The sequence below is a fragment of the Halichoerus grypus genome, chromosome 6 (assembly GCF_964656455.1).
Source record: "Halichoerus grypus chromosome 6, mHalGry1.hap1.1, whole genome shotgun sequence".
Classification (NCBI taxonomy): domain Eukaryota; kingdom Metazoa; phylum Chordata; class Mammalia; order Carnivora; family Phocidae; genus Halichoerus; species Halichoerus grypus.
The window spans coordinates 132941544-132955102 of record NC_135717.1 but is presented as its reverse complement, the minus strand read 5'-3'; the positions used below and the strand labels follow the sequence as shown (position 1 = coordinate 132955102).

Below are 13559 nucleotides of genomic sequence, written 5' to 3'. Positions count from 1 at the left end.
GTCTGAAGTTTGATGATTCCAGCCCCTTCCCTTTGTTCCCCGGGCCTAGGGGTGGTCCGTGCTTCCTACGGCGGCAGCCGCCTTGATACCTTAGACTCCTCTTCTTACCCTTTTCGTTACTATTATCAGCCTCGTACCCGGTTAGCAGGTCTTTCTATTCCATTTTCTCTGTTTATTGTATTTATATATTTATTTATTTAGAGGAGAGAGAGAGGGGAGGGAGGGCCAGAAAGAGAGCGAGAGAGAATCCCAGGCAGGCTCCATGCCTAGCACAGAGCCCGATGCTGGGCTTGATCCCACGACCCTGAGATCATGACCTGAGCTGAGATCAAGAGTCAGACACTTATCTGCCTGAGCCACCCAGGCGCCCCACTATTTTCTCTGTTTAAATAACTAGTATGGTTTCTGTGTCGTGCTTGGACCCCGACTGAAACAGGACAGTAACACCCACGTCACGGAATTGTGAGGTTAGATGTCTAATGTGCTCAGAATATCGCCTGACACTAGTGAGAACTCAATAACTGTGAGCTATACCATGGAGAGAGACACAGCAGAACATTCGACCAGCAGTACTGGGGATGGTACCAGGGGCCTTTCGTGGAGCCGTACCTTGACTTTATGACCTTTGAAGACTCTGACAGCTGTGGTCTGCCTTGACAGCAACAGACACAGAGAAAGTATCCAAGTCAGAGTCCATAGGCCATGAGTCTAAGACGCCATTGATTGTCACACACACCGTTAATTCTGTGTATTACTAAGAAAATTACTAATCACTACCGATTAAACTATGGTATATTGTAGATTGTGAGGCTCATTCTGATACTAGAAATATTAAAATGTGAAAAAAAGTATGCCTTTGAATTGTTAAAATATAGTATTTACCACCTTGAACCGTGGTGAATTTTAGGTAACGCTTGGATAGATGTATAGTCATTTTTGATCCCTTCCTCTATAATACCAACACTAAGAATACACACCCATACACACTTAGGAAGAGTGAAGAGGAAGAGAAACATTTCCTGGTCCTGTATGGATCCTTATTCAAGGGTCCCTGAGGAAGCCAACAACTGGAAACTGGCTCCAACGAAATAAATCTTTGATCTGGTGTGGCCTGCCTGTTTAATCCAAGGGCTCACCTCCTCACCCAGCAAAGCCTTCCAGAGTATTCTGAGCAAACTAAGCGAGCACACAAACCATAGGCGAATCAGAAGTTTGCTTTCCATTCAAACTGAGAAGGAATGGGAACCTAAAGTGGAAAGTGCCCTTGCTTATTAGCATGACCGGTGGTCTGAACTAAAATTATCCTGTGCTCAGAACACTCTGGGCTTTTATGCATCAGGCTTTTTAAAGCTTCAAGTATGTTTTGGAATATGGCTATAATCAGAAAAACAAGGAATGCAAAAATAACTCTTTATGAGTCAATGTATTTCCTGCCCCAAATAAGTTCTTACTATAGCTGGCCCTGCGCAGCCCTGATCAGACGGGGGCAACAGCCTGGGCCTGATGCCACATCACTCACCCTCCAGGCTGCCTGTCTCTGTATCAGGTCATTGACCACAAGGAAGTGATGAATCGATGGGCAGAGAGAAGAAGTGTGGGGCAGGAGCAAGAGAGAAAGATGAATGTGAGACAGATTGGCACTTGAAGAAGAAAGAGGACTAAATGAAAACACTTCAGATGGGTTTCATTGGCCAGGGTTGCTTTTCTTGAATTTTCACCCACTGGTCAAATGGGGGAAACTGCAGTCTGCCTTTTTCCACCCTCCATCCTCTGACTTGATCTGGAAGTGGAAAACTGCCAGAGAGCCTCAAGCCTCTTCTAAAGCTCTGTGCACTTGGTGGCAAACACTTCTTTAATAAGCCTTGCCATGCTTCTGTCTTAACTCCCACACCTGTGCCTGGGCTATGTGAAGAAGACAGTTCAGTCCCAACACGTAAGAACATTGAAAAGGGGAGGGTATGGGCTGCCTAAAGAGAGGAGAACAGGTTTCGTGAGACTGTGGAAGTGCTTTCTTCGTGAAGATAAGAGTCTCTCTCAGAAACCCTAAACAAATTACTGAAAAAAATACAGAGACCAGGCGTAGAGAAGGAGTTAGATTAATCAGGTGTTGTATGATGTGCCCTGTTTATTGCTCACCCTATGTAACTAGCATTGTGTGAGGCGCTAGGGATACAAAGACAAATAAGAGAGTTCTAGCCTCTAGAAGCTCACATTTAATCAATGTGTAAACAATCAACCCAATACTTCCCAAAAGTAAAAGCTGAGTTGAAGGGTCAGGGCTCACAGAAATAACAGAGGAGGAAATAAATTGAGAAGCAATCACCCCAGGACCTTTGCACTTGCTATACTCCCTTGGCTGGAGTTCTCTCCTGAGATATCCCTGTGGCTCACTTCTTCAGCCATGCTCACAAAAAAGGCCAGTATCAGGGAGAAGAAGGTAAGATAGATGAATCTGTAGGGTTTGTATCATCCCTGGGATCCTCCAATCAAACCAAATGTACCAAATCTCTTACCATATTACTTGCCAACTTTGCTCACAGCACTTTCTATCTTCACATGAGTGTCAGCTTTCCTCTGTACCAAATCTTTCATAGATGATCAGTATTTGTGAATCACATGTATTCTGGGATAAGCCCCTCTCAGAAACCTAAGTCAAGCCCCCTTCTTGGTTACTCAGTACCCAATCAAGTTTCTGTGTGCAGTAAAGACATGGCCCCCTGGAACTCCAGGCTGCAGCTACAGTGGAGGTCAAGGGCAACCCTGTGCTATTGCTGGCCGGCATGGCTCACAAGAACCAATGGTTAGGGTCTTAAAAATTTTGCAAGCTGGGGGGGCCTAGGTGGCCCAGTAGGTTAAGTGGGGGACTCTCGGTTTCAACTCAGGTCATGATCTCAGGGTTGTGAGATCAAGCCCTGCATCGGGCTCTGCGCTCAGCATGGAGTCTGCTTAAAACTCTCTCTCCCTCTGCCCCTCCTCACTGTGCTGTCTCTCTTTCTCTAAAAATAAATAAATAAATCTTTAAAAAAAACTCTTTTTGCTCGCCAGCTGATGACATGTTGGTAGCTTAAAGTCAGCCTTGGAGTGATTATTGAAACCACTCAAATCAGCCAATGGTACGGATCAGGGCTCCTTTCCCTTCCGTAAAGCTGGTTGGCAAGTATTTACTAGCACAGCATCGCCAAGGACGATCCTTCTGGGTTGCAGGGAAGAGCTCTGACCAAATGGCTCCATTACCAAGAATGAGCCAAAACGTGGGCAAGGGGACAGAGAACCGTACCGTCCTTGGCCGCACGCAGGGACAGAAGTCCTCACACGTGCCATGCTCAACTACTCCCTAAAGGAGGGGCTGGCCTGAGAGTCGGTATTTTCAGCTTTGCGGCCGTCTGGTCGCTATGGCCACTACACAAGTCGGCCTTTGCAGCACAAAAGTAACCATAGATATGTAACCATTGCTGTGGCTGTATTCTGACAGAATTTTGTTTATGGACACTGAAATTTGAATTTCATATCATTTTTACATGTCACAAAGTATTATTCTTCTTTTGATCTTTTATCAACCATTTATAAATGTAAAAACCATGCTGAGCTCACATGCTGTACAAACTCAGACAGTGGGCTGGATTTGGCCTGTGGGCTTAGAGTTTGCCCAGCGCTGCCTCGAACTATAAAATATTGAGTCATGCCAAAGATGGGAAATGTGACCTCATGTCTCCATGAATAGAGTAACAATTCTCATTATTGAGAAGTTTTTGCACTGAGTGCTATCCTAAGAGCTTTATATACATTTGCTCATTTAATCCTTAAAACGATCCAAAAGTAAATAATATTATTAAGGCTTAGAGAAGAAAAATAACGTGGTCAAGGTCACACAGTGGGAACATGGCAGAGCTGGCTAGGATTTGGATTCATTTTTGCCTAATTCAAAAGTTTATGCTCTTAGCCTCCGCCACCCTCATTTGAAATCCTGGGATGGTGTGCAGGAAATAATCCTGATGGTTCACCACCAACTCATCTATTTATCCTCCTTCAGCCATCGCTTGTAGTCAGCCCATCTTTCCCCTTTCTTCCCCCCATTCATGGGCCCTACAAGCCAACCAGCAGACTCACCCGAGGACGGGCAAGGTCACATTTACAACTTTATCTTTTTTAAGGAACTCCATAAAATGTGCTAGTAGGTTGAGTAGCACTTGCAATTTATTGCCAAAAATCAGCCTAAAAGGAGGTACCTGGGTCACATGGGGATCAGTGGAGCCCTGGGCTGGACTCCATCCTTGAGGGACACAGGGCAAGTCCAAGCTGACAAATGTCTTCTCCATCTCAGGAGCTGGCAGGACAAAGCTAGGAGCTCTGCTTTAACCATTTTTAAAATAAGGCACAGAAAGGGCGCCTCGGCGGCTCAGTCGGTTAAGCATCTGCCTTCGGCTCAGGTCATGATCCCAGGGTCCTGGGATCAAGCCCCACGTCAGGGTCCCTGCTCTGCGGGAAGCCTGCTTGTCTCTCTCCCACTCCCCCTGCTCCTGTGCTCTCACTCTCTCAAATAAATAAATAAAATCCTTAAAATAAATAAATAAAAATAAAATAAGGCACAGAAAATTAATTCTTGAGAGGACAGTGACTCCTGGAGGAAAAAAATTTATTTAGGTTGTGTGTGTGTGTGTGTGTGTGTGTATTTATGGAAGTAATGTTCAGAATATTCAGAAATGGAAAAAAACACAAATTATAAGGTTATTTCTAGGAAATTAAATGTCCTAATTTCTGTAATTATCTTACTACTACTTTAGTAAAAAAAAAACAAACCCGATGAAACGTATTAATGTTGCTAGCTCTAAGTGAGATGTCTCATTATTAACAAAAAATGATAAACGCCTAAAACAAATAGTATGACTGAACAAAATATAGATTTTCAAGAACATAAATAACTTTGTATACCTTGAGTATTAAGATAAATCAGAGGGATGGTGACCTGGGTGCAACTGAGTGGTGTCCTGACAATGATTTTCCAGTTTTGGTCAGCCCTGACCACAGATGATCCTTCACTTGGCCATGAATATTGCTCAAGTTTGAAATTAGCCCAATCTATCCTTGCCAGTAAAACTCAGAAATCCAAGTACACGTTTAAAGGAAAATTTAGTTCAACCTTGAAGACCAGGATGAACATTCACTGGCTTATGGAGAAAGTTGATTTGTGCCCTTGAAAGCTAGCCCTCTAAATAATAAGGTGCCATGCCTGCTTACCCTTGAAAAAGGGCAAGCTACCCATGGTGGCGCCGAGGCTTCCAAAGAAGAACCAGACGTCAGAGTGGGAATGATCAAGAAGACTGATACTGATGGTATCTAGTGCTGGTGAGAGTTTGGGGAACTTCGGATGGAAGTGTAAATTGGTGCAACCTTGCTGGAGGAAGGAACCTTCCTGGAGAAAAATTTGGCAACATGTAGAAAAGCCTTTTTAAAAAGTCTTTGCTGGAGGGGTGCCTGGGTGGCTCAGATGTTGAGCGTCTGCCTTCGGCTCAGGTCATGGTCCCAGGGTCCTGGGATCGAGCCCCGCATCAGGCTCCCTGCTCCGCGGGAAGCCTTCTTCTCCCTCTCCCACTCCCCCTGCTTGTGTTCCCTCTCTCGCTGTCTCTCTCTGTCAAATAAATAAAATCTTTGAGAAAAAAAATAAATAAATAAAAAGTCTTTGCTGGGGCGCCTGGCTGGCTCAGTCGTTAAGCGTCTGCCTTCAGCTCAGGTCATGATCCCAGGGTCCTGGGATCGAGCCCCGCATCAGGCTCCCTGCTCCGCGGAAAGCCTGCTTCTCCCTCTCCCACTCCCTCTGCTTGTGTTCCCTCTCTCACTGTGTCTCTCTGTCAAATAAATAAATAAAATTTAAAAAAAAAAGTCTTTGCTGGAGGGGAGGGGTGTGGAGAGATGGGGTAACATGGTGATGGACACTGGGGAGGGTATGTGTTATAATGAGCACTGGGTGTTATATAAGACTGATGAATCACAGACCTGTACTCCTGAAACAAATAATACATTATATGTTATCTAATTGAATTTAAATTAAAAAATAAATTAAAAAATAAAAATAAAAGTCTTTGACTTAGAAGTCCCACCCCTAGAAATTTGCCCTAAGGAAATAGTTGGATAAATGTGTTAACATAAACAAACAGGATGTTAATTACCAGAGAGTTTACAGTACTGATAAATTTGAAATGACCTGAACATTTATCAATAGGAATTTGTTAAATGATTATGGCATATCTACACAATGAGAAGTATGACACCATGAATTAGAATGATATGGCTCTATATTTGTAGACATGGAAAAAGAGATGTTTATAGACTAGTAAGTGGAAAAAGACTTTGTGACCTCTGATTCTACAGAGGAGGGGGACGTGTGTAGTGCGCGTGTGTGTGTGTGTCCGTGCGTGCGTGTGTGTGTGTAAGCATGCACACAGAACAAATCTGAACAGCACAATTTTTACAGAAATTATTTTTGAGTAGTGTCAGCTTAATTTTAATCTTTATATTTCTCTGTGCTTTCTGAATTTTCAGGAAGGAATATGCATTATTATTTCCTTAATTAGAAAAAAATTCACATAAACAAAAATTCTCCAAGAACTAGCTAGTGAGAGCTGGTTATCTTCTTCCTTTAGTTTTAACCCTCTAGTTAAATCTGATACCACTTTCTTTCTTTCTTTCTTTCTTTATACCACTTTTTTCTTCATGACATCTGCTGTGCTGGGTCCTCTACCATGGGCTTCTCAGAGGTTGAGGTGTTCAGGTTATTTCCATTTTTTTTTTTTTTTGAAGCTCTTAGCATACATGTATGTGTTTTTTAAAGGAGAAATAACTAAAGAGGGTTCCAAAATTTGTAGTCTATTAGAACTATTTTCATGTAACAAATTACTGCTTTTATCATCAAGAAAAACATTGTATATAATTGTATATAACAAATAGGATTCGTGGGGAAAGTCGGCTTGCACTGCATACAGACCATCCCATAGCATAGAGTACAGTACAGTGGTGGAGTGCAGGCCTATAATTGGCTTTAAAGTGGTATCATGAAGTCCCTCCTCTTCCAACTCTATCTGGCTGTATACATCTTTGGAGATAATATCAGAAATCAAAATATCCAAAATCAAAATTTGAGGCCCTTTGGGAATGTGTGCCTGGAGTCATGGGGCCCTCCTGATACCGTTGTAAGGGGCTCTGTCTCTGTCCCAAGCTAGACTAGCTCAGTACAACGGCGTACTCCGTCCTACACAGCCCACATTTCCCTCAGTCTGGCTTTTCCAGGCTGTACTCTGAGTCTCTGGGCTTAGAGCTCCCAAAATAGAGTCTAGGTGCTCCTCAGGCTATTGCAGCCCAACAGCTTTTACACCGGAGAGTCTGGCCCTCTGAGAAGCCTGGCTGCCTGGTGCAGCACGGGGAGGGCCGACAGCACCGCCATGCTGTGGCTTCTCTGTGGCCTGGAGAACCAAAGTTCTGGAAACAGTGATTCAGGGGCTGTGGCAGGACCACTACAGTGCTAGGGCTGGACGAAGGAACGTTAGACACCTGTCTGTGTCCAGGAAACTCCAGATACAGCCCAAGAACCATAGCTGCACTAACGTGACATCAAGATCCAGACTACAAGTGGGAGTCACGTCAACATCTCTCTATGACAGGGAGGCTGGGCCTTGCCCAGATGCCACATCTGAATGACTGAGCAGGCTAGGCTTCCGCATCTTCAGCAAGATGGAGACGGCTCATTCACACAGTGACTTCCTGGAGCAGAACCAGCGGAGCCAGCTGCCGTGATGCTTCCTGTGCCCAATTCCTCTGTAAGCGGCACAGAAGCGGTCACTGGGAACTCAGAGTCCTCAGGCGGCTTCCACGGTGGAAACTGAGCAAGGGGGACCATCACAGAAGAAGAAACAAATTTAAAACACATCAAAGTATCTCTGCAAGCCGTACGACCTACAGGTGGCATCAGGAATGGACACAACAGACAGACAAGTCTGGCAAGTGGTGCCACAGGGCAGAGGCTCTGAAAAACATGTTGTTTTAAAGATTTTATTTATTCATTTGTGAGAGAGGGAGAGAGAGAGAGCACAGCAGGGGGAGCGGCAGGCAGAGGGAGAAGCAGGCTCTCCGCGGAGCAGGAGCCCGACGTGGGGCTCGATCCCAGGACTCTGGGATCATGACCTGAGCCGAAGGCAGATGCTTAACCGACTGAGCCACCCAGGCGTCCGTGAAAAACATTTTTTGTTTGCTTTTGAATCTTCTATTCAGTGACATCAATAGTCCATCAAGCCCTCTCCCTTATTTGACTTTTAAATTAATTTATGTAATAAGCTATATTATTACACAAATTAATTTCCATTTATCTCCACACCCCCCATGCTGCTTTCATTATAGGCAATCATTTTAATGTATTTAGTGTGGATATTTTAATTGCAAGCATTTTTGCAAAACATGCAATGTTTTCTGTTCATGGATTTTTAACTTACATAAATGGTTACGTTAAGCATCTCATTCTGTCTTCCGGCTTTTCCACTAGACTTGAGTGTGGCTGTGTGTTGCTAGATTCCATATTGCTGTATGTATATCTAATTCATTGTTCCTGGCTACTGCCTAAGATGCCAATCCTTTGCCTCCACAACACGTTACCCATTTGCTTTCCAGTGATGGACAGACACCCACAAATAATGTTGCAGTTAACATCATTGCGTATGTCTTCCCATAGACCTGTGTGAGAGTATCCCTGGGACATATACCCAGGAACTATATTGTTGGAACACGAGATGTGTGTATACTTCATTTGACTAAATTCTGCAAGATTGCTTGCCAGAATGGTTGTACCAATCTATATGTGCATTAGCATTCTGTGAAAACCCCTCTGTCTCCACATCCCCAGGGGAGAGATCATTTTCAAGAAGTAGGTCACAATATGGAGCCCTTCCCTTTTAGACTATGGACCTTTTCTGTCTTTCTCCCAGGCTGGATGTCTGAGCTCACAGCACCCTAGGAGCTCCTGGGAATCGGTACTGAGAATGCCCATTGCTAGTGCTTCCCGGAAGAAAGATGAATTCATGTGCCTATTGCAAGTCAGTCATTCAGCAAATGTTTATTGAGTGCCTACTATGTGCAAAGCTCCATAACTAATGGAGAAAATCTCGTGTGGTCTGTACCTTTTTTGTATTTAGAAATTAATGGGGAAGAATGGGATTGATTTAAATTCTTTTTTTTTTTTAAGATTTTATCTATTAATTATTTGTCAGAGAGAGAGAGAGGACACAAGCAGGGGGAGTGGCAGGCAGAGGGAGAAGTAGGCTCCTGCCTTGCAAGGAGTCCGATGGGGGACTCGATCCCAGGATCCCGGGGAACATGAATGGTATTGATTTAAATTCTTCCAAATAAATAACCATAAGCACACAAGGTTATAAACGCTAATTTCAGGATGCTGTGGGGAACCTTACCTAAACAAGAATGAAAGCATCACAGGGACAGGGAGTTTCAATACTGTACTCCGAAGACTGCCTGACATCAGGCACTTGGCTCTTGTAAATATTTGCTGAATGAATGACTAAATGAAAGAGGATCAGTGTTTAGGGCGGGCCTCCCTAAGAACATGGTGCTCAAACTAAGTCTTGGAAGATGAGCAGGGGTTAGTCAGGACGACGTGATGGTGGTGGTGCCGCTGGTGAGGGTACCGGGAGCTCCCCTGGGCGAGGAGTTGGAGATGGGTGCATAATGTCAGCAACACCTAAACCTGTCTGTGCAAATACCGTCACCCGCCGCCACAGGCACGGTGCCCCGGAATGCCGATCCCTCTTCTCAATAAAGCTGCTGGGACCGAGGTCAGACCTGTGAGGCAGAGCCATAAACAGTAATGGGAAATCCGATAGCCATGAGCAGAAGACAATGTTTCTATAGCATGAATTGGGGAAAAAATGTTTTTTTGCAGTATAGGAAAAAGAGAACAAGTTTAAAATCAGACCCCTGAATGTGAATCCTCCTGCCCTATCTCTTAGCATCTAAGTAAACATGTACAAGTGACCTAACTTCCTTGAGCTTCCTCATGAGCAAAAAATAGGAAGGATGATACCAACTTTATAGGGTTTTTGAGAAAATTAACTGAGATATGTTATATCTCTAAGGCACTATATAATAATATTTATTTTAATGATAGTAGCTAGTGTTGAACACTTATTTGCTAAGCACTTTACTTAAATTTTCGTTCTACCCCTAGTACCTATTTCGGAGGGTTCTGTGCACACATAAGCACTTAGCGCCTGGTACAAAAAGCCCTCAAAAAAATGTTAGCTATTATCTAACATAAGTAGTATAAATATTCCTATGTTACAGATGAAGAAATCGGGGCTTAGAGAGTTAAATAACTTATCTGAATTCACATATCTATAAGGGCAGAAACGAGATCAAACGATCTCAGCCTCTGTGCTTTGTACCTGGCACCCAGCGGTCCTCCAAATACATGTTAGCCTCTCTTCCCAGCCATCGCCTGGCCTCCTGTTTTCCTCTCTTGAGGAGTAGTTAGCAATGAGGAGCCCCATAAAGGCCTTCAGGGTGGACAGAACTATTAGTACAGGGCATCTAAGTGTTCCTCCGTATGCACATACACAGAACTTATAGGTATTTCTGTCGAATGTGGAAGGCAGGCCATAAATATTGTAACTGGCCCTAAACAGACACAACAGAATGTGCTAGCTTACTCCTGGGCACTCTGAAACTTCATGACAAAGATCAGTGGATTTTGTAAGCCTTGTTTAACACTGGAGGTAATTTAAATTAGGAGATACTGAGTCACTTCTTCATTTTCCCTTGAAGAAATCGGAGCATTCTATTATGGTGCCTGATAATTACTACCTATTTCATTTCTGAAGGAATCCAAAATTGGGCAGAATCTAGGTCGCAGAATTCCAGATAGTCGCTTGAATTTTCTTTTAAACAAAATAAACCCAAGGCATGAAGAAGCTCAAGTATTCCAGAGAGAGGATAAATCATTTGAAAGAGACATATGGGAGCCTGAAGCATTCTTTTCTCTCCCTCTCTCTCTCTGTGTAACTTATTTTCCAAGAAAGATTTCACTCAGATGGAATAATCTGTTTCCTGAGAGAGTCCAGGAATTCTCCTGGGGTCTCTTGAGGCCCTCGTTGAAGGTACAGTGATTAACTCAGTCCAGATGAAGAACCAAATGTTTTCTATTCATTCTTCCCAGGCTCCCTTCTCTTTCTCTCCCCTTCCTCTAGCTCTTTGAGTTTTTAACCCTGTGATCTCTTCCTAGCACATGCATCTTCAGAGAGTGTACTAACCAGAGATGGAAATGATTTATTTTACAAGATGGTCTAAATATCTTGGGCTTTCAGCCAGCCACGAAAAGGACTTCTGACAGTGTGGAAACATGCAGACCCAAGGAAGAAAATCCTCATACACAGTATGGAGTGGTTCCTGACCAGATTTGTGGAGACTTCACCCACGTTCTCAGAAAGGGGCTCAGACTTCTGTTAGAGGAAAATTGCTGAAATCACACACACGCACACATGGAGTAGGAGAAAGGAAGATGGAGGGAAAAAAATGGGGATGATTTAGATCAGGTGCAGTTCATATTCATGGTATACTAGGCAGAACTTAAGGGAATAGCATGATGAATGAAAATCTAAAATAAAATTTTTAAACCTTGAAAAAAATACAGAATCTATTTTTCAGGATGAGTATAAAAACTATAGAAATTGTGTTTTATCATATTATATTTCCAACTGGAAATGATTACATAGAACAACTTGTGAAAGGAATCCTTTCCATCTCTGGTTAGGATACTCCTTTTTCTCCTGAATTGGAGCTCCACAATGAGATATGTGTGTGTGTGTGTGTGTGTGTGTGTGTGTGTGTGTGTGTGTGTGTGTTGTGTGTGTTGAATTACTATCTACATAAATGGATACTACGTGTCATATTGATTTTCTGGTAATTCAACACTAATTCCAGGCAAAGCATCCTGGGAAATTCCAGACTTATGAATGCTTTTCTGGAAGGTCACAATCAAGATGTGTAGAAATCCAACTGTATTTCAAACAACTCCTGGATTCTTTTTAAAAGTAGGAAACAGAACTCCTGCATTGGTTTTTCTCCTCTTTAAGCAAATGCCTTTCATTAAATTGCCAGTATTTTAAGAATTTGACCTAATCCTCAAAATACTTCAGTAGGGAATGTGACAAGTGTTACCACTACAATTCTCCAGAGATTAAAGAGAATGCACTTAACAGGCCAATGGTACAAGTGAACATAAATGCCAAATTTCATGACTCATAGGATAGTGAAAAGTCCATGACACAAGATCATTTCCTTGCCTCTAGAAATCAGAAATAAACTGTGCTTCACTTAACTTTAAAACAAGTTTTCTTTAATGAAAATAAAAGAAAGCTGTTCTGTTAGATTCTTTTTCACGCAGCACCAAATCATTCAGTCAATTTAGTGAAGAGAAAAGGGAGACAATCTAATTCAGCTGGCATTAAATAAGGAAAAATAACCCAAAGTTGGGTCATTTAGCTGCAAAGAGATAGATGCTTCCTCCACCTGAATAGTCTCCTTTTCCCTGCTGTCATTTCTCCAATTTCATGCACTTTATTTCAGGTCATTTGAGCTCAAGCCAATGGGTAGCACTACTATCACTCCTACTACTAGAAAACAGGAATAATGAACATGAGCACGTGCCCCTCTAGGCCCTTTGCCTATAGAAATGGATACTATTATCATTCCCATTCTACAGATGAGGAAACTGGCTTAAAGAGTGATGAGTAAATTGCCCAATGTATTGAGTATTGAGTAAATTGCACACCAGTGAAAATGGAAGAGCAGGGTCCAAACCGAGGGCTTTGCAAAGTTGAAATCTTCACGAAAGGCTCAAAAGTTGACCATTTGCTAACCTTCCCTATAATTAAACAGTTCACTGAGGTGTGACCCCTCCCACGCTCATCTGCATTTCAGTAAGGACTTGATTAAAATGGAAACTCTATCAGGGTAGGGATTTGGTCTATTTTTATCCCTGGTGCTTAGCAGGTGGGGTAGATGATCCATGATCAAAGTGGGCTTCATGGGCAGTGGCATGGGGCCCCCACTCAGAAGGACTCCACACTTGGTGTTAATGCTCTGTAGTCACCATCTTGAAATTCTTGGTGATCCTATCTTTGAATTTGTGTTTTGTAGATGAAGTCTGATGGGACAGTGGAGCATGGGCAGGACACTTTGAGCCTCTGCTCACATGTGGTCCCACTTCCCACCACCTCTGCGCCTCCTGCCTCTCTGGGTTTTTGGCTGCCCACTCCCACTGTAGTGCTCTGGGTGGCAAGTAAGGTAGGTGGTCTGGGTAGGGGGATTGTGACTCTGGCTGGGGTCTGGGCATGGATGCCGAAAGGTTGAAGAGGGGTACCTGTGCCCTGCAGCATCTCCCCGAAGGGCATGGCAGCAGCTGTCCCACCTTGGACGGGTAGCTCCACGAGTGCATTTAGTGGGCAACTCCACCGTGGCAAGCCTTTCACCCACACCTGATGTAAGAGCCAAGTGCATCCTGGTGCGAA

At 43.4% G+C, this 13559-nt stretch overlaps 1 protein-coding gene across 2 annotated transcripts in view; it reads left to right on the top strand.

Annotated features, from left to right (window-relative positions):
- Nucleotides 1-13559, top strand: part of LOC118555510 (uncharacterized) — a 213133-nt gene that overhangs the window by 172630 nt on the left and 26944 nt on the right. The window contains exon 5 of one of the 2 annotated variants that reach the window (XR_013449274.1): nt 13189-13325. Coding sequence is in view for 1 of the 2 variants with exons in the window: in XM_078076285.1 (XP_077932411.1) it covers nt 13189-13335 (147 nt within the window). In the remaining variant the exon portion in view is untranslated. Of the gene's footprint in view, nt 1-13188; nt 13336-13559 lie in introns of those variants that run through there. The other variant, XM_078076285.1, reaches the window with a different exon arrangement.